The following is a 26,341-nucleotide window of genomic DNA, read 5'->3' as shown; positions in this document are numbered from 1 at the left end:
ATCAGCCAGCCCTGGCAAAACCTGCTCCATCTCTCCAGGCCTGCCACCCTGGGAGGCTCCCCCTTCGGGCCACTCCAGGGCAGCTCACCCAGCCACCCAGGAGCCAGTGAGGTTCAGATGTAACCCCACTCTCCCCACAGGTGGAGGCTGGAGGGTCAGTCTGTCCCCATCCCTCAGCAGGCCCCTCCCAGACAGGCTGTAGTCCCTGAAGACAGATCTGGGGCTCCAGGGAGCCAGCAGGAGGGGATGGGGGCAGATTTCTGTGGAAGGTGAGGACACAATTCTCACCTCCAGGTCTTTGAGCAGGGTTGGGCTACTCCTGCAGAGATGCTGCAGAGAGGCCCTGGGATGAGGGCTGAGCCCTTCCCCTCCCACTCCTGGCCCTAAGACTCTAGAACTGAGGCACCAAGGCCTGTCCTCGGGGGGCCCAGGGGCTGCAGTGGACGCCCAGCTGGTCCTTCTGGAAGGATTGTGCTCACTAGAGCCTGGGGGAGCTCAAGGGTGTGCCACAGCAAGCCTGCCTCCCAGAGCGGACTACTGATGGCCTGGACCAGGGAGGCCACTAAGGGGCCAGGAACCTGGATCCCCTCCCTGTCTTCCTGCTAGAAAAAATGAACGCAGCTACTTAGGGCCATTTTAAAATAATTAACTCAATAAATGACTTTCAAACCCTGTTATGTGCCCAGCTTTGGGAATATAGTGGTCAACAAACTCTGGGGGAGCTTGCGTCCTACTTGGGGAAGACAGACAATAAAGAAATAAGCAGGAAGCAAACAAGACAAAAAATATTAGCTGGTAGACAGTGCTGTGCGGCAATCCATGAAGGCATGACACAGGGACTCGTTGGATGCCTAGGGAGGTCTTTTCTGAGATGACATTTAAGCTGCACTCTGACAAGAGTCAGCCACATAAAGGAGCAAGAACATTTCTAGTTCAGGAATGGGCCAGTGCAAAAGCCGTAAGGTGGGAATGAACTTGGCATCCGTGTGTCAGGCCAAGACAGGACTATAGAGAGAGGGTGGGAGATGAAGCTGGGGACTGGGGTGAATTGCTCCACTCGTATAAAGCTTAGTAAAGCAGAGTGAGGAGTTGGGATTTTATTCGCAGTGAAATGGGAGCCACTGGAGGGCTTTAAGCAGGGAGGTGACATGATCTGATTTATGATTGCAAATTGTGCTCTGCCTGCTGTGTGGAAAATGGGGGCAGGAGTGGTTAGGAGTTTACTGCTGTGAGGTATGCTGGCTGCTGGGACTGGAGTGGTGGCTCTGACATGGACAGAAGTCTACAGCCATATTTGAGCTCTCCCTATTGTGGGAGTTTAGGAAGAGTCAAAGAAAGGAATCCAGGAGGAAGTTTTAGAATTTCAGTGTGAGCAGCCGGTGTGTGGAGGGGCTGTGGTAAGACAGAACCAAGACTAGTCCAACCTCTGGATCCAGGGGAGAGAAACGACCCTAAGTTGCCCACTTCTGAATCCCACCTAACCTTCTGCTGATGCAGTGCCTTTCTGATGAGGTCTGTAGACTAGGAATTGGGGGTTAGAGGGGAGTGGAATGTGAGCTCAAGACTTTGGGACTTCTGGCTCATCCAGAGCTGTGCACTCAGTGATTACCTGGCCCAAGGTAAGTGCTCAATAAATATTTGTTGAATGACTGAATGAGTAAAGGGTATTAATCTTATCACACAGTGAAGACTCCAGGTCCCCAACAACAGGGCATTATCAAGATGCCTGGTTCTGCGCAGGAAGGGAGAAAAGGTCCTCATGTGTGAGGGAGTTCCCCTGACCTTTTTCTTCTTTGTGGGGAGGTGAAGTGATGCAGAAGTGTAGAGCAGAAGTGTACAGGGGCCTGATGGATGTGCCTGAGAGCCAGACTCTGAAAAGTAGGTGGCCAGATTGGCCGAGCCCAAGGAGATCGGCACTGCTAAGGAGTGCCACCAGAGGGCACCCTGGGCACATGACAGGGGACAGAGACAACAGCCCAGCCAGACTGCATAACTTTGCAGTTTGGTTTACTGAGCGCCAGGGCCCTGAGGAGTGGGGGGAACAAGAAGGTGGGTGCACACTGGGTAAGGGGTTGTAAATTTCCCAGATTTACTAAGTGATACCTCCAACAGTGGAACCTGACCTTATCACAGAGGGAAGCCTGACCCTGGACATAGACAGCCTTTATCAAGGTCACAGGTAAATCCTGAGTCTGGTCATAGACTGAACCCTCACCCTGATTTAGATTGAGCCCTCATCCCGGTCCATACTGAGTCCTGACCGGAGCCTGATCCTGGTCACACTTAGAGCCTTGGCCCTGCCTGGTCCACACACTGAACCCTGATCGTGATCTCAGACTGAGTTCTGACTCAGTCCACAGACTGAACCCTGACCTTTATCAAAGATTGAACCCTGACCTGGACACAGACTGAGCTTTAATCACTGACACATATAAAACTCTTATTCTCATTACAGATTGAGCCCTGACCCTGATCCATACACTGAGCCTTTATTCTGATAACAGACTGAGCCTGACCCTGGTCATGGAGCCCTGAATCTGGTCCCAACCTGAACTCTGACCCTAATCCATACATTGAACCCCAACTTTGAACAAAGACGGAGCTTTCTTCATGATCACAGACTGAGTCTGATCCCTAAGACTTGCTCCCCAACACCCCACTGACATAAGTACCTTCCACGCTTTATTAAATTCTCATCCAGGCAAGGCTTCAGCTCCAGAAGGAAGTAACTCCTGGAAACGCTTTTGAGGGGAGAGAAAGCATTCTGGGTCTCTGAATGGTTCAGAAACCCCTGGATATTAGACCCCTGAAAAGCCAGGCCGAGAAAGCCAGTTCTAGGCTGTTCACAAGAAGAGGAAAGAGGGATAGCTGGGCCTTCCTGCTGCATGTATGTCTGGGGAGCCTCAGGCTGGGATCGTCTCTGTCTGCACTTTTGACTCCCAAGGACTTGGGCAAGTCCGGTCCAAGAAAAGGTGATCCTCTGAGTGAAGGGAGTGGGACCAGCCTCTGTGTGAGGACCCCAAGTCCCCACTCAGTTTCCTGGCAGGAAAAGAAGCTCCCTTTTTCGGGCTGGTCACTCCAAATAGGCAAAGCAAAGTGAATCATGCTCAAGGTGGCACCAGCCTGGCCTCAGCCTCAGGCTGGCAGCAGCCCATGAGACAGGAGCATGGAGGCAGCATGGGTCAGGAAGTAGATGTCTCAGAGGTTCCTGTACATTCCTGGGGTCTGTGTGTGTGAGGGACAGGCAGTCCACAAGACCACACAGCCCATCTCCAGGGCACACCGACCAATTCAGTTTCAGCCCTTCCCAGGGTCTGGCCTGGGTGCCTTGCCCCTGCAGGGCCAGGCTGGCCTTGGCCAGGCTCACTGGCCTCCAGCTCACCTTGGGAGGTAGCGAGGGCGGGGGGTGGGGGCTGAGCCAGGCAGGAGCCAGGCGGGGAGGGCTTGTGCTGCTCCAGTCAAAAACGCTGACGCCAAAGACAATGAGCTCTCCGAGGCTGAGGCGACTCATTTGGTCCCGGCCACGCTTTATTAAATTCTCATAAACCTGTCAGGGGGGACAGGGCTCGCTTCAGTTTACCTCATTAGCCCGACACAATGACAGTGGGGGGGTGGGCAGAGGGAGGGGGTGGCAGGGGAGGCCTGTACTCAGCGCTGAGAACCGAGCCAGCCGGGAAGATAATTGAATTAAGTGGCTTTTGTTAATGGTTTTTAAGACTCCAAAGTGTAAATAACATTTAGGGGCTTTCTTTTAATGGGGCTGGGGTTTTAGAGACCCAGTGAGCTTAGAGAAGGCCCAGCGGGGTCCCGCCGGCTCCCCCACCACAGGGGAGTTTGGGAGGGGACAGCCAGCTAGAACTGCCAAGGGGGCCTGGAAGGTGGGCTGGGAGGAGCGAGGGGAGGGGCCGGAGAAGGGAAGACAACTTCCTGGAGGTCTTTAGACAGAGGCAGAGGGGTCTGAACCAGAGCGGTAACGAGGAAGGGGCTGCCTGTGACCTGCTCAGGGCTGGACTGCCCCACTGGACGAAATGGCCAGGGATATCTCTGGGGTGTTACCAGAGGCATGGCCTGGAGTGTTCAGGAGACCTGGCCCCCTGGGGCTGCCAGTTTCCGTTCCTCTTTGAGGAGTCAGTGGGACTAGGAGGTTATGGCTTTATTGCTTATTGCCAATGGGAGGGGGTCCCCCAGGAGAGAGGGAGGCGCCCCATTGCAGGCCATGTGGGAAGACTGTGGCAGTGGATTAGACTAGACCCCAGGCTTCCTGAAGGACACTGGACTTGAACTGAGCTATAAGAGAACCTTCAGATTACAGGTGCGGAGCTTTCTTCTCTTGGGGCATTAAGGTCTGGGGAGAACTGCGTGCCAGGAAACAAGGACAGGGACAAGTTATTTTGGAATGCATTCTCGGGCTTTTCTCAATTACAGCCTCTCCCTCCCTGCAGACATGACCAGGTCCAGGAGTTGGCTGGGCTGCAGGCAAAGGGCTCTGGGCTAGGTCCTAAGGAACTGGAGATGAGATGGGGTGGGGCTGGCCCTAGGCCAGCCCATAAGGGGTTAAGGTGTAAATCGCCCTGCATGCGACAAAGGGAAGTGGGTTTTCTGATCCAGAAAGGATCAGTCCCTGGGATGCCCCATCAGGTCCTTCAGCGTGAAATTACACCCCAGCAGGGGAGCTCCCCCCCACTACCCGCCTAGCCCTGGCACAGGATTAGGGCCCGGAGTCATCAGTTTAATAATAGATCCCACCCCCTACCCTGAAACCCTCTCCCCTGGGAGCCTTCAGTCCTGCTTCCAGACCAGGGCCAACCTCTTGCCCCACTGGCTGTCCACCAGGCTGTAGATCTGTCCGGCCATCTTCAGCCTCACCCTTGGCCTGGTTATGCTGTATGTCTCCTCAGCGGAGCCCTGGCCCCACTCCCTATTTTAGTTTCCTTGTAACCTTCAATCAGCACCCCAAACACATTCCTTCCCTTGCTTCTCTATTTGTTGTCTGTCTCCTCACTAACACTAAGCACCTTGGGAACAGGGCAGTCTTGTTAAGCTCTAGGTCCCCAGTGCCCTGGTTGTCTGGCACATAAATGGTACTCAAACTTTAGTTGACCAAGGCCCTTCCCATCCACCTCACAAAAACTGGGGTGTGGTCCCTAACTCTGGACACTGGTGCTCAAGACTGAGAGGAGGGAGTAAAAGGCTGTGCCAGGACAGGGCCATGTCCTCAGGAAAAGATGGGGGTTGTGCTATGGCCTCTGCCTCAGCCCAGCCTCGTCTCTTAAGGATGCCGTGAATGAGGCCAAGCAGAGAAGCAAGAGGCCTGCATACAGAGTGCTTCTTGGGCACCAGCGCTGAAGGAGCTCTCCCCTACTGCCTCAGGCTGCTGCCAGGTATTTGCTATGCCAGTGCCTCTGAGCCCCACCTGCACCCATAGGGGGGTATGCCCAGCATGGGAAGAAGTCCTGGATGGAACAATTCGGGAAACAGGGGTGGACGTCACACAGAGGAAAAAATCCAGCAGGACTTTCAGAAATCAACGCTGACGGAGGCAGGCAGGTAGCCTGTGTAAACTAACCTCCAACCGCTACACAGGAAACAGAGGTCCAGAAAAAGCCAGGGCTTACCCAAAGTCACTCAGCCAGACCAGATGGGCACAGGTTCCTAAGGCCCTAGGTAAGGCTTGTGCCTCACGCTGCTCCTCCAGTTCAAAGCAGTGAGTATGGTATTGGTTGGACACCAACTCTGAGCCATGCTGTGGGCCGTGCCAAGCCCTGCTCAGGAAGCCCCATCTGGGGATGGATAAGGACTGTATTTGCGGACAAGAGGGGGAGGGGGTTTCCTGGAGAGGGTGGCCTGTGGATGAGTCCTGAAAGCCAGACTTTCGGCAGAAGAAGGAATCAGTGGAAACAAAGGCAGGGGAAAGAGCATGGTGAGTATGGGAGGTACTACATGGTCCAGTTTGTTTGGATGTCACACAACAGTGTGAATAGACATGTTCTATGCACCCTCCGCACCTCTCCAGGACAGGCTTGATGAGTCGGTGGCAGGTTTCAGCTCAAAAGGAGGAAGAACTTCCAACAGTCAGACCTGGCACAGGCTGCCCTGTAAGGTAACGAGCTCCCCTCCCTGCAGGTTTGTGGGCAGGGGCTGGGTGTTAGTGACTCCCTCCTGAATGGGGGCTCATCCACAGACCCCTGAGGATGTCTGTTCTGAGAACCAACAGCAGAGATCTCCAGACCATCCACAGGCCTGGCCCTCTGGCAAGTAATCCCCTCCCCAGCCCCTGTACAGTCCCTTGGCTTGGCAGGGTCCTGGTGGCTGGAACAGGACAAGGGGGGTGGGAAAAGGCAGAAAGACTCCTTTTGCAGTTTCAGCTCTTCCAGCTCCCTCCTGTATATCTGTAGCTTCTACCCAGTCCTGTCTGAGGGACTTAAGTCCAAGCATGACTTAAAAGTAGGACTGAGGCTCAGAGAGAGAACTTTTCCATATCCCACAGTCTGCGAGGAAGATCAGGGCCTACCAGCTACAGTCTTTCTCTAGGTGACTTACCCAGAGCAACCTGAAGGGAAACCTGAATGAGGTGAGCCTTGCAGGCCATCTTGTAGGCCCTGCCTCCAGAGGGGCTATGTAGGCTGGGGGAGACCCTGGGCTCTGGGCTCCCTTACCTTCTAAAAAACTGTAACTCCCTTCCACCTTCCCGTGTCATAACGCACGCACCTAAGCCTTGCCCGGATTCTTCCTGAGGTAATGGGGCTTCTGTTTCTTGAACTTCTCTCCTTGGAGAGAATCTTAAGGTAAAAAGAAAGTGTTCCCTCCTTCCTGGCTGCCCCACACATCTGTGTGGAGGTGTGAGGAAGACTGGGCAACCAGTGAAGGACCCAGGCTTCCAGGTTGGCCAACCTGCTCAGGTGGGGACGGCAACAAAGAGCGGCTTTGTGCGCACACACTCACACTCACACGCACCTGCACACGCCCCACACAAGCTCTTTCCAAGAACATCTCTTCAAGCCTGGTTGCCAAGATAAAGGAGCCACTGGGCGGTCGGCCCCCAGGAGGAAATATCGCTCCCTGGCCTTTGTTGTTCAAAGGGCTTTGCGAAATCTCCAGGCTCCTCTTGGAAGGCATCCCAGGCCGAGGTGGTGGTTTCCCGCAGCTGGAGACATGGGCCAGGATGGCACAGCCTCCAGCCCTGGCTGGGGGAGGAAAGCCCCAAGGGCCAGGCTCCGAGTCATTAGCAGCAGTTTAATCCTTCACTTCCATTATTAGCTCACTCAGTTCCCCAAGTCTGGGGGCAGGCAGAGAACTCCCCATTTTACAGATATAAAACAGAGGTTCATGGAGGCCTAGCAATTTACTAAATGGTCCCACAGAGTTAACTTTAGAAATGAAACTGACTTGGCACCAGTCACAGATTTAGCTCAGCTCTGCCCCAAACTGAGCCCTGTCATGATCCCATCCTGAGCCCCAACTCTGAGCTCTGATTGAGCTGTGACTTGCCTAGACTGAGCCCTGCCTCAGGCCCCAACTGATCCCTGATCCCAGATCCCAGCCACACACAGAGCTTTGACTCCGTCCCCTACTCCAGATTGATCCCTGACCTTAGCGTCAGACTGATCCCTCTCCCAATTCCAGACTGATCCCTAATCCCAGTCTCTGCCTCTCCTGTTAGCTGTAGCCCTGAGAGGTCAGAGGCCTGTGCTCCTCATTCACGCCTGCTACTTTACATTATGTATGTGATTATTCAAGTAATTTTTATTTTATCCAATATATAGCACCAGGGGCTGAGTCTATTTTGTTTGCCAGCACTTAGTGTCATAATAGCAATGATAACACGCATTTGTTGAGCATTTACTAAACCCCAGGTTTTGTGCTGTTTTACAGATGCTATTTCATTTAATCTTCACAAAGAACCCTGAAGTTGGTGTCACTCTAGCCTATTTTACAGAGGGGGACACAGGCTCTTGTGAGGGCACAAGCTCACACTGGGAGGTGTGGAGAAGTTAGTGTGTCCCTACCAGTTGCCTGGTGAGTGTCAGGGTGGACAGCTGTAAGGGAGGGGAGGCTTTGGGCAGGTGGGAGAAGCTGAGGGCTTTCTGGAGACTGAGTTTGTGAAGCCACAGAAGGGCCAGGTGAGTCAGAGAGAGGAAAACTGAGATGAGGGAGTGAGAGCAGCTATATAATTTGTAGAGTTCAATGCAAAAGGAAAATGCAAGGCCCCTTGTTAAAAACTTAAGGATTTCAAGATGGCAACACCAGAATATTATGGGGCGTGAGCCCAGGGCCCTGTGTAACTACACAGGTCACACGCCAATGAAGACAGGTAGGACAGTGCGTGCAGACAGGTGTGGGTCAGGGGCTATGATGTGAAAGCGGAGCTGGGCCCGGCGTTCGAGCAGTCTCTTCAGCAGGGACAGGACGGTGATGAGGGAGAATCTCTGGGTGTCAGGCCAGCGGTGTGGCAAGGGAGGACTGTATGTGTTCGGGGGGCACCTATCTGGAGTATAAGCCAGGAAGAAGGCATGTCTGGGCAGGGGGTGTTGGGTGGAGCATCCAGGTGACAGACTGTGGGCTATGTGTCCAAGGCTTGTTTGGGGATGTGTGAATATGAGTAGGAGACACACAGACACCCTGAGATTGTGTGATCCAGTTCAGAAGTCAGCCTGTCACAGTGTATGAGAAAGGGGATGTGTGGGTGAGTGTGTGTGGTTGCAAATGCGGGGAGGCTGTGTATAATTGGAAATGTGTGGATCATGTGTGTGTGGCTCTGTGTGAGGATGGATGCATCTCCCCACCCACTCTCCTGGGCACTGGCCTGTGCTGCCTTCCCTGTTCTGAGGGGCTCCCAGGTGAAGCTGTCCCCAGCCTGCCCCAGCCCAGCCCCCAGGCCTTCATGGGGCCAGGAGCCCTCTCAGAGACATTCCTGCCTGCCATAGGGTAGGCAGGCCCACAGAGCCTCCTCCTAGGCTGCTGGGGTGATGCCGGGCCAGTGGTGTCAGGTTCCTAGTGCCGGGGCCCTCCCTCCACAGCCTTCTGAGAGCCTTTGTTGAAGTTCAGACGAACTTGTCAGGGGGGCGGGCAGGAGGCTGCCTCCTAATCGGCTTTCCCAGAAGAGAGAGGTGAATGAGAGACTGGGGAGGGGTATCTGGTAGTGCTCAGTCCTGGGCAGCTCTGTGGGAAAGGAAGGGAGAGGGGGTGCCCAGGGGTACCTGCCCTAAAGGGGTCCATCCCCAGGACCCTCTCAGAAGATGCCCCTTCCCCAGAGTCCCTGAGGTACCAGACCCCTGGACTAAAAGAGCACTGGAGCCAAGGCCTCAAAGAAGGAGGTGTGAGGCGAAGCTTCAGGGAGCCCCTTGCCTCTCATCTCACCCACCATAGGCAGCCTGAGCACCTACTGTATGCCAGGCATGCAGTCCCTTGGCCTCCCCCAAGCCCTTCTTCTCTTATTCATCTGAGCCTCCCAGGAAGCAGGCTTGACATGGTTAATGATTCCCATTCAACATAAGAGGAAACTGAGGGCCAGAGGGGACTGTTCTCAGCCCACAGCAAAAGCAAGCTGGAGTAGCTTGTCCCAAATCTGCAATGGCATCTTCTTTGCTTCCTGGCCAGTACTTCCCTGAGGCCGGCCAGAGTCACACCTCCGTTTGCCTATTACTAGCTGTGTGGTCATGGGCAAGTTATTTAACCTCTCTGTGCCTCAGTTTCCTCATTTGTAAAATGGAGATAATAATATTAAGTACCACAGATTTGTTGAGGATTAAGTGACTTAATATTTGTAGAGTGCCAGGCACAGAAAAAGTGCCCATAAGTATTTGTTAAATAAATTAAAATCTGAGTCAGCAGTGCAAACAGACCTCTCTCTTGAGCTCTGATTCAGTACATCCCAACATCTTCCCTTGAATAAATGGAAGGCTTCTCACATGCAGCAGATGAGACTGGCCTGAGCTCAGGCTCACTGCCTCACCTCGCCCCAGCCCGGGGTCCCCATCTACCATGTTGCCAAGCCTGAGGTTTCGGCGCACCTTGAGCCCCTCCATGCCTACAGTCACCACAGTAATTTTGCTTCCTAAATCTCACACCCATCTGACCACTTCTCCCCTCCTCTTCTCCCCCAGGCCAGCAGGACATGACAGGCACCTCCCACTGGGCTCCCTGTCTCCTCATGGAACCACCATGCAGCCAAGATATGGGGTGGAGAGGATTTACTAAACTACAAGTCTGATCACTCCACTCCCTCAGTGGGATTAGCTTCCAGTGTCCCCCATAGTCCTGTCCATCTTCAACCCCTGCCACTACTTCCCCCTCAGAGACCCACCCAGACAGGCCCCTTGCTCCTCCAGGCTCAGGGCCTCACCTGCCAGTCAGTCCTGCCACCTTGTATGTGCTGTGTCTGTCCCAAGACACCCTTCTCTCTTGGACCTATGGCACTCAGTTCAAAAGTCTCCCTCCCAAGGGGCCTTCCTGACCCCACTCCCCAGCCTGAGCTGGGCTCCCTCTTCTGTACTCCAATAGCTCTCTATTTTTGAACCCCAAATTACCCTGTATTGTAACTGTCTTGAGAGCAGGGTTTGTGTTTTCCTTAGTTATTTCTATATACCCAGCACCCATAACAGGGCCAAGTATACAGCAGGTGCTCAGAAGTGCTGAGTGGATGAGTGATTTGAATTGCAGGATTACTAGGGCACCCTCTACACCAGGGAAGGTATGAAATGTGGGGCTAAAGTGTGTAGAAGGCATGAAGTGGCTCAGGTCTGGGAGGGAGCAGTGGGAGATTGGGGCAGACATTTGATCTGCTAGCACCCCCAGGGAGGTAGGGAGGCAGGTGAATGGGGGTGCTCTCACCCTAATCCTCAGCCCCCCTGGGGAGAAAGGAATGCATCTCCTGGGAAATGGGAAGGTCAAGCCCTCCCTGGATCCCTGCAGCCTGAGGCACATACCCCTGGGAAGCCCAGCTCAGGTCTGCTGGGATTCTCCTACAAGGAAATCCCCAGACAGGACTCTCACCCTCCACCCCTCCAAACCTCAGCCCCAAGCTTATGCCACCCCTCTGGCTCGGGGCCCAGTGCAGACACTCTGGAAACCTTGGGAAGGGTGGTGAAGGCTGAGTAGGGCAGATCACCTGCCATCTTTTTCTTGGAATGAAGCAGGAAGAACCAAGATTTCACAGCAAGAACTTCCTAGTTGCGTCCTTTTTCTGCAGTTATTGCCTATATGCAGAGTCTCAGTCTCCCACTCCCTTTCTTGCTCATGCATGGTAACACACATGCGTCACACACACCCGTGTGCACGCACACACAGACACACATGCACACACACACAAGCACACACAGACACACACACATACCTCACCCTGAGCTGGAGGGACCTTTATAAATCTCTAATCCATCCTGCCATGGGAGAAATCCCTATTTTCACTCTCTGCTTGTTCATCTCTGAGGACAAGGAGCTCACTCCCTCCAGAGGCCTCCCATCCCATTGGAGAGCAGCTCTGATTTTAGATCCAAATGTGCCTCCCTCTCATTCCCTTTGGCCCAGGCTTACTGGCTGTTTGCTACAGAATCCTCTGCCCCTCGCAGTCCCGTACGGCCACCACCCACCAGGCTCCCTGAATTCCCCAAGGTACTCTGCCCCGGGCTGCTCTGCTCCGTGTGCTTGGGTAAGGTCCAGTCAGCCCGGAGAAGAGGGAGCCATCCTCTCGCCTGGTCCCTCTGCTCCCTGAGACCACTCCAGAGGGGCATGCCAGCTGCAGACAGGTGAGGGTCATGGAGAGAGCAACAGGGTGGGCTCCGGGGAGCCCATCGTGAGGCAGCTTGGCTCCCTCCCCGCTGGAGAGGCAGTGAGCAGGCCCTGAGACATGGCCTGTTGGCCCACTGCGAGTTTCTCTAGGAATGAACCTGTAACAAGGGCTGTACTGCCAGATTCTCTTTTATTAGCCAAGTAGGACAAAGAACAGGCCACAACGTCACAGGAAATCAGACAGACAGACGGATACACGGGACAGTGTCATGCTGCACTATGCAGAGGGCGGGGCAAGAGAAGGGAGATTTGATCTTGTTTTTTCAACTAACAGAATAAATAAATATGGTACACAGTGTTTTTGCCACAGCCTGGCATGACCTCTAAGCACAAATGGTCACAAAACAGCTGGTTTGGAAAGCAGTCTACACAGCCCACTGGCTGCAGAGTCCAGATGGGGGCCCGGGCCCCTGGACCGAGTCGGGGGAAGTGAGGAAGCAGGGAAATGGAGACCTCAAATAGGAGGGAGAGGTGAGGAATGAGGCTCTCCTGGAAGGAACATCAGAGCTCAAGCTTCGGGGCGTCCCAGCAGCCTGGAGAAGGCTTTCGACTTCAGTCTCAAGTTCAGTGGGCACAGCCCAAGCCCATACCCTCTGCCTCCGGTAGGACATGCGTGGGATACTCTCCTCTTGATCTCTAGCTGTTTTCAGTAGCAGGATGGTCCCGTCAGCTAGGCTGATCTGAGATCTGACAACTGCTTTTCCTCGGTTGGTGGAATTGGAGGGCCAGTTGAGTGAGGAATTATTGACAAAGATCAGTGGGAAGTTGGGCTAAGCCTGAGTGGGTCTGGCTCTAGCCATGAGAGAACATGACTCTAGAGTGGGCTTGCCCCTTAGGGCACTGGAGAAGGCTTCCTGTAGAGCTGGTTATCTCTAGAGCTATTAGGTTCCAAGGCCCAGTGACAGTCATTTGCATCCAGTGAAAGGCAAAAGGCTTCAATCCCCAATGCTTGGTCTGCATGAGATTGTTTTCATTTCAGAAACAGACCTTCCTGGACCAGAGCCCAGAGGACAAACCCAAAATCCCTTCTGCTCCTACAGTTCCCACCACCCTCTCCTCCCCTTCCCCATGACTTTCCTCCTCTTTTTTCCTGAGGCTATGGGATTCATTTTCCAAATCCCAGATCCCAGATCCTAAGTCAGCTGATCCCCCCATTCCAAACCCTCACCTGCCTGCCTTGGTGCTTGCCACACTGAGGCCAGGTCTTTAGCCTGGATTCAAGGCCCTCAGCCCCACCTCTCGTGAAGCCACCCACTGCTTCCCCATCATCCACTTGGTCTCACTCCATTGCTTTGTTCAGACAGCTCTCCTTGCTGAGGCTATCATCCTTCTCACTTTTTTCCCATCCAAAGCCTTCTCCATCTGCCCCAGCCCAGATGGATACCCCCAAAGATAATGAGAATCCATTGCTCCACAAACCAATCCTACCAAGGTACCAATAGACTCCATTATTTTACCACTAGGACAGTGAGACAAGCCTGGGCAATCACAACCGTTGTTTTCAGATGCAGCTTCTCTAAGCAGGAAGTAGAGGGTTCCATGTTGAGCCACAAAGAGTTGGGGATCATGACCCTGAATCTGTGCAAGCCACTCCCCTCCCCTTGCCCTGAGACCACATGAAGGCATGGAGATGGTGACCACAGAGGCTGGCACTGAAACTCAAAAAAAGCAGGATCAAATCCAGGTCATCTCAACTAGAAGAGATCTATTATACCTATAGGGAAACTAAGGCCCAGAGACTGTGGCTGTGTACAAAGAGGCTTGCACACACAATACCCATTGCTTCACAGCAAAGCAACAGTAATTTTCTAATTTATACATTGTGCATTTGAGAGCCCTTTTGCTGTTATTGTTGTTGTTTGACTAAAAACTTCTGCCTTGCAAGAAGTTTTATAAGTACAGACATGCAGAATGTTAGAGCTGGACAGGATGTCACAGGCCAGCTACTCCAGATGGGGAAACAGGCCCAGAGACGCTAGAGGCTGACTCACGGTCACACTGCTTTGAAGGGGAGTTTACTGAGCTGGGTTCCTAGCCATAAACAGGAACATGCCTTTCTGTGCCAGTGACTAGCTGGGCAGAAGCCCTTGCCTCAACAATTGGCTCTAGGAGAAGAAGCCAACAGAAGCCTGAGACTACGTATCACTGTGTGGTTTGCACTTACTGTGATCAGGAGCTAGAGTTCAACCTTCCTTCCGGGCTTGGATGCACCCGTGCAGTGTACACACTGCCAGGTAGGGGGTCCTGCCCCGTTCCTCTGAAGAGACCTGACTTGGGGCACACCTTTTCCCTTCATGCCTCCCTCCAGCCAGGGAAGTCTCACCAAAGAGAGGCCTAGAGTCCTGCAGTCAGTCCTGGATGAGTGCTGGCAGCAGGCCTCTGTCCTGGTGGGCTTACAAGGACAGAGGCTGCCATTCTACGGCCTGCCTCAGCCTGACTCCTGCCTCTGCTCCCCTCCTCCTCAATCCTGGGCATGGGGCCTCAAAGCTGAGGAAAGAGAGAGAAGCAAACGTGACTCAGGCCCCTTCTAGACCCCAGGCCTGGGGGAGGGTGGGTATGGGGCCAGTGCCACCTTCTGCCTGCAGATCCTGGCTACAGGGTCCCCAGCCAGGGCCTTTCCACCTCTGCTAGGGATGGAAAGGGACAGCTGCCAAGAGGGTGCCAGTGTGGGGAGCAGAAGAAGAAGGGGAGGAACAGGAAGAAGCAGAATTACTACAGCTAAAAGCCACAACCCCAAACAAAACATGTTTGGGAATTGACCACACCAACAGAGCCAGCATGGAAGAAAGCAAGCAGGGCCAGGGAGAAGAGACATGGGGAAGGTCCAGAGAGGAGAGGACAGGTGCTGGGCTGAGGGGGCAGGGAGCAGGACTAAGGCAGGGAGAAGGAGGTCTGGGAAGAAGGAAGGGGAGAGAGAGAAGGGAAAGCCTGAGAGGGAGAAACACAAGTCTTAGGCGGAGGCCAGGGTGCCAGTGGAGAGCCAGAGTCGGGCAGGGGGCCCGGGACAGGCAAGGGCCTGAATATATAGTGTTATATATTTATATTTATGTCTCACATTCCACGCATCAACTTACTAGGGGAGGGGGGGGTGGGAGGGAAGGGAGGAGGCAACACTGAGGGGGAGATCTAGCCAGTGAGAGCCCCTCACTACCCCACAGAAAGTGGGGGGCACTCTAGCCTCCCACCTCCTCCCATTCCGCCTCTGTGGGATCCAAGCAGGGCCATGCAGAGGGAGTGAGGGTGTGGCTTCACCTAGGGCTGGGGTTTTGGGGTGGGGAACAGGAGCAGGACTCCAAGACCCCAGGATCCCTGGACTCATAGACTTAACTCCTGGAGAGCCATCTGGGGATAACCATGGGGCTGGGAGGGGGTACCCAAGACCCCCCCGGCTGGGTTGGAGGCCATCAGTCAGTTGGGCAGTGTATCCAGTCCCAGGGAGGCTGCGTGCTGTTTGGCCCGGAGCCGCAGGTTCTCAATGCTTGTGGTTTTACTGTTCAGGGCAGCCGAGGCAGGTGCCAGGCCAGCTGGGGGTGCAGGCAGCAGTGGGGACCCCCACATGCCCTGATGGGCAGCAGCGGCTGCTGACAGGGACTGGTAGTAGGACTGGCAGTGCAGGGAGCCCAGCGGGGCCATGTTGACACCCAGGTAGGGGACAGCAGCAGCGGCTGCAGCGGCTGCAGCAGGGGCCGGGCCCCCAACCTCGAAGGACGAATAGTGCACCAGGTTGTTGCTGGCAGCCATGTGCTGGCGGAATTGCTCCTGCAGACGGAAGAGGCTCAGCGGGGATGAGGAGTAGGAGTGGGAGGGGCCCAGGAGGCCGGCAGTGGGGGCTGCAGGAGCTAGAGCCACGCTGCCTGGGGAGTCTGCAAGCAAAGAACCAAGAACCAGGACTAAGGGCAAAAGCCTTGTCTGCCTGGAGGGGCTCCCTCAGCCTTCGCACCCCCTTGGTTCTACAGACAAGACAGGCTTTGGCTGAAACCATAGCCACTCATCTCAGCCAGTGCATCCCTTGAAGCACTTCTCAGAGTCCTCAGACGGAGGGACACAGGTTTCCAGGGCAGCCCCAGGGACTCTGCCAAGGTCCCCAGATCCGACTTCTTGTGGAGACGCCTATTCTTTGCAAGGACTGTCACCTCCCCCTCCCCTCTCCAGTCTGTGGCCCCCATCCCCCTCCAGCTCTCAGATCACAACCTCATTCCCTCCCTGCCTAGGCTCAGGGTTTGTGTCTGAGGTATGCCTCATGCCAGAGATCTGTTTAAAAAAGAGCTCCGAGTCTCTGCTGCATGTGGGAATCTCTGGTATCCATGGTATTCACCCCACATGCACTGGTATGCCTGTACTGGTTGTTAAAGTACCAGAATATTTCCATAATGGTTGACAAATAGCTTTTGCCCTGAGCTGCCCAAGTACCCCTCCTCTGCCACCCAACTCCTCTCCCAGGACCCCCAAACCCTTCCCAGGATTCAGCAACTAAAGGGTGAACACGTGGCACAAGCCTGCTCTGGCCAAGTCCTTTCAAATGTAGTCCTGCAGAGTGCCAGGTGTTAATGACTGACTCTACCCCCTGCCCCCACCCTGCCCCGCCTTGAGCACCCAGGCCCCTGTCCAGCTGGACCTGGCTGTTCTCCCTGGGCTGGGCGCCCCCGGACCCGCCCAGGCTCACCTGCCTTGGGGCTGCTCCTCTTGCACCCCAGCCCCTTGCTCTCAGCGCCAGGGCTTTTTGCCGTTTGAGGATCCTCGGAGCCTGCCCGGGGGTCTTCCTCCCGGTCTGGCTGGTCCTCGGGAGCTGACTCACTGGCTGACTGCTCAGACAGGCTCAGGTGAAGCTCAGCAGGGGGGTCCCCGCTGGGCAGGCTGGGGGGCTGGGCAGTCTCCAGCTGGGTGTCTGGGGTTGGGGCCTCAGTCTTGCCCTCCCCATGGGAGCCCTCAGCCTCCTTCTGCTTCTGGAGCTGCTCCTTCTGCAGGCTGCGCTGCTTCTTCCGGAACTTAGCCCTGCGGTTCTTGAACCACACCTGGAGACAGGAAGATGAGCAGTAGGAGGTGAGACGGAAAGAAATGGAGTTGTGGGAGGGGAGTGGGAGCTGTGGGAGAGGATGTGGGCAATAACCTTGCCCCGCCCTCTAGGAACAGAACACGCGCCTTCTGTCCCTTCCAGAGCTCCCTCCTATGGCCGAGAAAAGACATCAGTTAAACTTGGCAATGGGGGATGAGGCTGATTTTTGGACAATGGGAAGCCAGACTGATGGACTGGTGATTTTCTGCAAGGTCTAGTTAGAGGGACTAGGCCCTACCTGCACCCGGGCCTCTGGCAGGTTGGTGCACATGGCCAGCCTCTCACGCATCACCACATCTGGGTAGTGAGTCTTCTGGAAGGTCTTTTCCAGGGCCTCGAGCTGCTGAGCAGTGAATGCCGTGCGGCTGCGACGCTGTTTACGATGCTGGGAGCCATAGCGGGCCTCCAAGATGATGTCTTGAAATGTACAGCCGTTGGAGGGCAAGGAGAGGGGGCCCATTTAATTATGGGAAATAGGGTTTGAATCATACATTGCTCTAACTCACTGCAGACACCCAGGGTCCTGTGGAGATGGACCCTGGCCCTTTCCTCTTGGAAATCACCCACCCCATCTCCATATGGCTGGGATCTCCAGATCTTTCCACCCTGTCATTCACTATCAGGAGGTCCAATTCATCCCCATGAGTAGCTGTCAGGAATGTGAATAAGGAGAGTCTTCCTTATTTGGTTTGGGGGTAGCTGGGGTTGGTGGGTAAGCATTACCCTAAGATCCTAGGATGCTATGAGTAGAATATTCTGAAACTACATGATGCTAATAATCTATAAGTCCATGTCACAAACACTGTAATATCCTATGAGCCTTAGATTCTGGATATCAACAGAATATTGGCCCCTGACCATGAGAATCCAGGCTGAACTGGGATTTAAGTACATGGTCTAGTTAGGAGATGTCTGTCTGGGTAGACAGAATTCACTGGCACTTGATTCTGTGTCCTCTGGGTATGAATCTCATCACTCTGCTTGGTCTATGAGTCTCTGACAGCTGGACCTGAGGCTACTGCTTTTATGTCTCCTCCACAGAAGGCCTAGCTCTGTCAGGGTCCTCAGAACAAAGGAAAGCCTAGTTGCATCCAGTCTTGACCCTTCTGGAGGCTGCTTCCTCAAGAAGGGGAGGAAAGAGACCAGGTTCTAACCACTGCAGCCTTGGAGCAGATACAGGGCTGTTAGACCATTGATTCCACAGTCCTGCCCACATGCTGGTGACATGAAAACCATCCAGATGTCTGCCTAGGGTTGGTATCTAATTTCTAACCCTTCTGCTTGACTAGTCCTTGAAGGATGGACAGCAACCTCTTTTCCCTGCCTCCCATCACCCATAAATAGATCCTGGACTGTCCCTATTAAAGAAAACCTGAGCTAGGTCAGCCTCTGCTGACTTAGCTGCCAGAGTGCTTCCCCTGGGCTCCAGGGACTGGAGAGTCATCCACGACAGTGAATGAAAAAGAAGGTGGCAACTGGTTATCCAGAAAGCCTCAGACTTTGGGCTATTCCTTCTTCAGTCTAAAGAGGGAGCTCTGAACTGCTTACAAACAGGGGCTGACCTAGCCCAGACTGACCCCCAAGCTCATGCTGGTCACCTGAGGCAGAGGAGGGAGTGGGGACTCCTCTGTCAGCTGAACCCTGGTTGAGGGAGCGACAGCTCAGCATCCTACTGCTGCAAGAGGTGGGTGGCCACATGGGAGGCCTGGCTGTCTGTACCATCAGCAAAACCTCCTGCCAGAAGGCGAGGCCTCCATACAAAGGCCCACTTGGAGTTTATGTCTCTCCTTCTTAAGATTTAGAGAATTGGGACGGAGTGCTGAATATTCAAGTTCCTCTGTCCCTACAAGTGGAGGTGAGCCTCTATCCCTGACTTCCCATCTCTGGGTCCAGAACATGGTCAGGCATCACCACCAGGTTAAGCCCAGGGAATTCACTCCAGACCACTAAAGCAGCCATAGCTGGGGCAGGACTGCACCTACATTATCACCCTGGGGACCAGTGACCCACACTGACCTACAGAGGGTGACCAGGGCCTTAGTCTTATTCACTGAGCCCTTCCCAGAGGCCTGATAGGGGCTAAAGGAATGGAAGTGGCTGCACCACCCTCCCCGGCTGGCACCTCCACCCAGGCAGTGTCCTCATATCCTATCCCAAAAGCTGTGCCTCTGCTCATGCTGGTCCTCTCTCCTTGCCAGGCCTGTTTAAGGTCTGGCTTATGATCCAGGGTCTTCAGAGGCCTCCCTGACTACACAGGCTGATCACGCTGCTTGGTGCAGCCCTGCCCTTGGACCCCAGCTGTACTCCTGCCATGCCCTCTCATGGGCCTATGGGCACCTGGTTTTCCAGGAGATGCCCTGAAGTCCTCTGATGGCCACCTGGCACAGGGCTAGGCCCACACAGGTTCCCCAGCTGCTCAAGGGTTGGCCTGGAGCAGGATGGGGCAGGTGACATTGCCTCCCAGGAATGTTTCCCACCTATGCCGTCAAATCCTTCTCATGCTCACTGAGAGACCGTCAGGGCAGAGCAGCCATCAGCTGAACCAGGAGTGGGGGGCCAGACTGCAGCTCCCTCATGGTCACTTACTTGACTTCTGAGCACCTACCCATCTCTGCTGGATATTTTGCATATGTTATCTCAAGTCACTTCCCAACCATCCTATGGGATGGGCATTGCCATTGTCCCCTGTCTACAAAGTGGGACACTGAAGCTCAGAGAAGAGACGCGAGTGGACAGGCTCCACAATGACTGCATTCTGTAACTTCAAGACTTATATTTAGAGTTATAATGTCAGTTCCAAGCCCCCAACCAACCCCTGCCTAGATTTAACCTCTCTGAGCCTCAGTTTCCTTGTCTATAAGATGGAGATAATAACCTCTCCTTATCAGAGTTGACTGGCTCAATGCACAGAGAGAGCCTCACACAGTGCCTGGCACACAGTCAGTGATCAAAAATGGGAGCTGTTATTATTTATATGACTCCCTGTGCCTGAAATACTCTCCCACGGGCGCTCTAACCCTCTGTGCCAGTCCCTTACCCTCCTGCTTCAGTCTCTTCAGCTATGAGCTAGGCTGATGAATCCCTCCTTCACAGGGTTGCTAAGGAAACCTGAAGGCACAGAGCAGCTCCAGTGCCCAGCACAGTGCTGGCAAACAAGGTGCCCTGGATGGTCACACATAGATTTTGAGCTGACATCTCTCTCTGTTGCTAAGTGACCTGGGACTTCCTGAGCCTCCCAGAACAAACTTACTCTTACTCTGTGCTCCCTTCCTCCTGTTTTTGCCTTCCCCCAGACCTCTTCTCCACCCCCAGCCCCCACAGTCCATCCACAACATACTGTCCCCATGGCCCTTACCAGCCAGGCGCTCAGCCAGGGTAAGTGCGTGCACCGACGGCCGGTAGTCTGGGGCATGCTGGGCCTGCTGGGCTGCCTGCTGGTGCAAGTTGTACATGGCACTGAGCGAGTTCATGGCATGCAGTGAGTAGCCATTCACCCCGTAGTGCTGCATCGTGGCGTGCACCTGCACACAGGGACAAGGGAGAGGGGTCATGAGGCAGGGCATCACACTCCACCCTGGGGCAGACACCCCAGCCCAGACCTTGGATGCCTGCCTCACCCACAAGAGCATCTCCCTCCCTGTTGGGAAGTGGCCCATACTCTGGGCTCTGGGGTCAGACTGCCTGGGCTGGAATCTCACCTCCACCACTCAGGAGCTTTGTGGCTTTGGGTAAGCCCATCTCTGATGCTCAATTTCTCCACCAGCAAAATGGGGCTAATGATACTACTTATCTCATGAGTTGTCGCAAGGATTAAGAGAAGCTGAAGCCTTTACAATAGGCCTGGCTCCTGGTATGTGCTAAAAACTGGTAGTCATTGTCTTTATCCCTTCACTGCTTAATGCAGTCATCTCTTTGCTTAATGACCCAGGCACTTACTCATTTGTACATTCATGGATTGACTCACACACTTTTTATTCCACAAACACCCATTGAGGCCCACATGGGCCAAGTCCAGAGGTAGACTGGGGACACTGAGGCATTTGCTCTGATGAGATAGTGGGTTAGACCCTAATGTGCTGCAAGGACACATGAATACTGTTGCTATGACTATCATACATTCACTGCTATGACCTCCCTCTTTTTACCATTTACCCAAGAAGCAGGCAGGCCAAAAGCAATGAACCTCACTTACAGATGAGTCTACTGAGGCTTAGAGAAAGAGCAGTGTCATCTTGAGACCACACAGCTAATGCAGGGCCCGACCTGCCCCATGCTACTTCAGCTTCTGTGGCCAATTCATCACAGAAGGCATCCTTCCTACTGGGATGGCTCAGGGCAGCATGGGGCTGCCAAGGTCCCATCAGCCCCAGGCCTCCTCTGGACCCTCCTAGTCCTCGTCTGAGCACCCAACCTGTGTCAGTCTGCAATGTCATTTTTGAAATGTTGTCCAATGTCTGCAAGCTCCCCCGAAACACACAGATGTTTCCTGTTACCTGGGTCAGGTGGGGAAGGGAAGGTTGGGGCGTGGCAGGTCCCTTTGATAGGAAGAAGAATGTGACCAGGTGTCTCAGCTCCCCACCCCTCACTGAAACAGACACAGACTATACATAACCAAACGTGCATAGCACGCACACACACACACAGATGCAGACAAGCACACACACATTTCATGTACTAACACACATACAAGGACATCCTCAACAGGGCATTCACAGTAGCAGTCAAATTCACATACAAACTCAACAATATTCACAAATTCAACGTCATCATTCCCACAGTTCCACACACATACATTCTCACAGGTATCTATCCAGGTAGCAGATATACCTACACACGAACATTACACTCACACACATTCATATACTACATGTATTCACTCAACAAACATGCATTATGCTCCCACATACTGAGTACCAAACCAAGTCCTTGCCTTCATGGAATTTACATTTCAAGAGAGGAGTGGCTAGAAAACAACAAATAAATATATGTAACAATGTCAAACAGGAGTAAATGCTCTGCAGAAATATAAGGCAGAGGAAGAGAATACCAAGGGCAAAGGGGAGATTATTTTAGAACATGTGGTCAGGAAAGGGCTGCTGGATACATGAAGTCAGTCATGCCAAGCTCTGGGGAAAGGCTTTCCAGGCAGAACGAACAGCAAGAACAAAGACCCTAAGGCATGAACAAGTTTAGTATGTGTGTGGAGCTGCAAGAAAACAGGGGTACCTGGAGCACAGAAAGGGCAGGAGCACGTGGAGGAGATGAGGTGGGAGGGAGAGGAGGGGGCCAGAGCTCAGAGAGCTTCTATCTCATTGTAAGGAGTTTGAATTTTACCCTGGAATGTGATGGGAAGCTGCTGGACAGTCTTGAATGGGGAGTAACATGATACGATTTGTTGTTAAAAACTCACTTTGGCTGCCATATGGAGGACAAACTGCAGAGGGTCAAGAAGAAAGGGCCAGACCAGGCCAGTGGCCAGGTGCCTTCCACTAGGGAGGTAGGGGTGGAGATGCAGAGAAGTGGCCAGGTTCAGAACGATTTTGAAGGTAAAATCAAGATGATTGCTGATAGGTTACTCATCAGACATGAAGAAGAGAGGGCAAAAATGGATGACTCAAGTTTTTGGCCTGAGTAACTGAGTGAAGATGGGTTTTTTTTCCTGAATCAGGGAGAAGCAGTTCGGGGCGGGAGTTCAGGGGTGGGAGTCAGGGTGTTTTAGGGACATGGTATGTGTGAACTATGGATCTGACTTCCAAGGAAGAATGAAGTGGCAGGTGAATATATAGGTCATGAGCTGAGGGCTGGATTCACACATTCCTGAGTCAACACTCACACATAGCACCTGTCAACAGCATTCACTTAAGAAGCCCATTCCATGGACCACAAACATGACTCCAAAGGTAGAGAAAAGGATAGACATGGTGACAAAAAGTTTTTAAACACTGTACAGTAGAATGTGCCATAAACAAAGCTAAAAGGCAAACAACAAACCTGGAAAATTTTTTATCATATATATGCCAAGAGAATATCCATAATATATAAGGAGCTCTTATATAGATAAAAAAGACGGTCACTTTCATAAAAGATGGCTTAGTAAATAAAGAAACAACTTTTTAAAGAAGAAACACAAATAGCCATCTGACATATGACCAAAAGCTCAGCCTTACTTGTAACCAAAGAAATAAAAATAATAACCATAAGACACCATTTTTTACCAATCAGATTAGCAAATAGAAGGAAAAATTATTACCCATGATTATCTCAGGGAGCAGGAAATGGTCCTTCTCTTACCTCACTGACAAAAGAGCTCTTTAGTTCCTGCACCAAAAGCCTTTAGAGAGAGCCTCCCTTGACTCAGCAATTCCATTTCCAGGAATTTATCCTTCAAGCACGCAGAGATATGTGTGCAGGAATTTTTGTTTTTATCATAGCTCTACTTATGATGGAAAAGGATTGGAAACCTCACTGTCCATCCAAAGAGGATTAGTTCAGTAAAAGAGAGGACTATCGTGCCCGCAATGGAATTCAGTGCCACCCTTTAAGACAATGATGTGTCTCTGTATGTGCTGATGCTCACAATATACTGAGTGGAAGAAAAAGGTAACAGTCTGCACGACATGATGCCATTTTTGTAATGCATGTATAAATATGCATAGAAAAAAGGTCTGGAAGGTTATACCCTGGACTGTTAACAGAGGTTATCTCTGGGAACTAGCAGATGGGATTACAGGTGATTGTCACACTTACATTCTTTCTTTCTTTCCTTTTTCTTTGAGGGTGGGGATGAGGAAGTTTATCCTTGTGTTCTGATGGATGTGGGGAGGGAGCCAGGCTCAAAAGGTGTCACAAGCTCCAGGTGGGGAAGAGGGATCAGAGTTTAGAAGTAATTTGATCCTTCCCCTCCCCCACCCCCACTGGGCTGGAATGCCCCTCCTCTGCCAAACTCTGGGGCTTTGTTGCTTTAAAACTCACTGCTGTTGATGTGGTGACATTTTAATTGACTTAATTATTGCTGATCTCACAGTTTTTGATGTGAGACAAGGCTTTATTAACTGAATCCAAGAGAGGTACCCCTCTTGGCCCCACCACTACTCCAGCCCACTGGCCCTCTGAAGGTCTCTAGGACCTTGCCAGTCTGGCCTCCGCCCACCCCCTCCAGTCTGCTGCCCCCACCCCCACCAGATTACCTGCCACTCTCTCTTGTCACCTCCATGCCTTTACTCCTGCTGGGCCCTCCACCTGAAATGCCACTCCCCTTCTCCCCCTTCACCTTAAAAATTCCTCTCGCTCCATTAAGGCCTAATTCAAATGATACCTCCTTGGAAATAGGGCTTCCCCCAACTCAAAGTCAGATTTCTCCAACTCCCTAAGAAGGCATCTCCCCTCTCCAGGCTCCAGATAACTAAGCTCAGGTCATAGAAATGATGATGGTGATACCACTAGTAATGGCTACCATTTACTGAGCACACACTCTGAGCCCTAGCTCACCACACAAAGCACCTTACATAGATTTTCTGAACTCTAAACACCTGAAGCAGAGTAGTACAATGATAATATGTCATACTATCTCCCCCACCAGACTGAGCAACTTGAGGGCATGTATCTCATCCATTTTTGGACTCCACACCCCCGAGTGGGACTCCACACTCCACACACTCCAAATCACAGAGTCTGGAACAGAGGCAGGACTCAGGAGATGAAGATCAGATGAATGGATGAATAACAACAACTATTTATTAAGTGCCTCGGATACATCAGACATCTCCATCAATCCTCCCAGCGCCCTAGGAGGTAGGGACTGTTATTATCCCCATCTTACAGATGCGGAAACAGAAGGTGAGAAAAATTGGGTAATTTTTTAAAGGCCATGCAGCCAGGAGGTGGTGGAACAGGTTTCCACAGGTGAGCCTCCTTCCAGCAGCCAGTGTTTCCTAGCCCCAGTCACACAGGCTCTTTCTTCAGTATGTTCCATCCCCTGACATCTAGCATCTCTGATTTGATCTAAGACAATCAGATGACAGTAAAGTAAAGCATATTTCCCCTGGCGTGTATGCTCATGCATGCACGTGTGTGTTGTAAGGCTGTATGTGAGTCCAAATCTTCCCAGCTGAGCTCCTCTCCCCAAGCCTCACACTCCTCTTCCTCACTCCAAGAGCACATCAGGGCCCCAGATCTCCTCGGAGGCCACAGAGGGGCCCTTGTCTGTGGATGCTACTTAACATCCAAGCTGCACATGTGACACCACACAGTCACATATCTGCAGCTCATCTCAGTGTTCATGTGTGGCCATGTCTGCACATAACCTGACTGCAACTGTCCATGCAACTGTGTGCATCTGTGCTTACATGGGTAACTATAATTATTTATGTGTCATCATGGTTATGCATGTCTGTGGGCCCGTGTGTGTGAATCACTGTGTGTGTGTGTGTGTGTGTGTGTGTGTGTGTGTGTGTACATATGCCGGAGGAATATATACTAAATAGTACCCTCAAAAGTCATGTGGCCCTGAATAGGATCTGAGCAAGATAAGAGAGAAATATAAAAAGAAAGAAAAAAAAAGCAAGGAGATGGAGTTAATGGAGAGAGATAGAAAAGCAGATCAACACAGAGAAAATAAATAACTTGTCTTACCCATTTTGTTTCTGCAACACCTAGCACAGAGCCTGGTACACAATCAGTGTTTAGTAAATAATAAATGTGAATGGATGAGAAATAGCCATAGTGTAAGAGATGGTGAGGGAGGCAGAGCCACTATAGCCCAGTATGGTCCCCAGAGCAGAACGGACACTCAGAACCCTGGTCCCACCACCCACTCTGTCCCCAGAAGTACAAGCCTGGGTTGGGGAGAGCCCTGCTCAGTGGACACTTTTCCAGCAATCAGGCAACGTGGACATCCCCTCTGTGGTCTTCAGCCAGGTTCAGCTGCTGGAACCCCATCCATGTCCAGTTCTGAGTGCTATGGGTCCTACAGGGAGGCCAAGAGCCACCCAGGCTGGGGTCCTGCAGAGCCTGCAGGAGCCTCTACATAGGGCCCTGCACTCCTGGCCCCAGGCCCGGCCCTGCATGGGCTCAGCCCACTGCACACTCCAAACAGAATCAATTATATATTTAAAAGGTGCCGCCCCGCAATTCCTGGCAAGCCAGGAGAGCCATCCATCATGGCACGGCCGTGTTTCACAAGCTGTCGAATTGTGCTTACATTGGTTAAAAGAATCTTTATATTTCATTAAGCAAGCAGATCGGCGGATCTCCCGCCACAGGCGCCATATAGATGGCTTTAATTTTCCAAATCTGCAAATGCATCCGTTATGTCCCCGCGTCGCTGCTGGCTGCGGCCTAATGCCCAGCCAATCGAAGAATCAAGCACAATTTTATTAGGGGGCATTTTTTATAAATTAACAGCAGCACTGCCGGGAAACCGAATGCAAGGTGACTTTGATTAAAAGGAAAGTGGACCCCTCCTTGGCCACACCCGGCTCAGCCACCCACAAGCCTGCCCCATCT

At 52.6% G+C, this 26,341-nt stretch overlaps 1 protein-coding gene across 2 annotated transcripts; it reads right to left on the bottom strand.

Annotated features, from left to right (window-relative positions):
- Positions 1-13,267: 13,267 nt before the first annotated feature.
- Positions 13,268-20,355, bottom strand: DMBX1 (diencephalon/mesencephalon homeobox 1). Of its 2 annotated transcripts, none has more exons than XM_036893220.2 (4): positions 20,193-20,355; positions 17,076-17,254; positions 16,448-16,796; positions 13,268-15,647 (listed from the first exon to the last, which is right to left on the bottom strand). In XM_036893220.2, exons 1-4 carry the CDS (start codon positions 20,344-20,346, stop codon positions 15,193-15,195), a joined length of 1,137 nt encoding a protein of 378 aa, XP_036749115.1. In that variant the 5' UTR covers positions 20,347-20,355; the 3' UTR covers positions 13,268-15,192. The 2 variants fall into 2 exon arrangements, with proteins under 2 accessions (XP_036749115.1, XP_036749114.1); XM_036893219.2 differs by having other exon boundaries at positions 17,076-17,271; positions 20,195-20,346.
- Between the last annotated feature and the right edge of the window lie 5,986 nt (positions 20,356-26,341).

This window comes from Manis pentadactyla, chromosome 4 (genome assembly GCF_030020395.1).
Source record: "Manis pentadactyla isolate mManPen7 chromosome 4, mManPen7.hap1, whole genome shotgun sequence".
Lineage (NCBI taxonomy): Eukaryota > Metazoa > Chordata > Mammalia > Pholidota > Manidae > Manis > Manis pentadactyla.
This window is presented reverse-complemented; position numbering and strand designations above follow the sequence as displayed.

Excerpts from the sequence above, each read along its gene's own strand:
- DMBX1 (XM_036893219.2), bottom strand. The coding sequence starts at position 20,346 with ATGCAGCACTACGGGGTGAATGGCTACTCACTGCATGCCATGAACTCG. Across the intron at positions 16,797-17,075 it reads TGCCAGAGGCCCGGGTGCAG|GTGTGGTTCAAGAACCGCAG; the intron begins GTAGGGCCTAGT and ends TCCTGTCTCCAG. Across the intron at positions 15,648-16,447 it reads GAGGAGCAGCCCCAAGGCAG|ACTCCCCAGGCAGCGTGGCT; the intron begins GTGAGCCTGGGC and ends CTTTGCTTGCAG.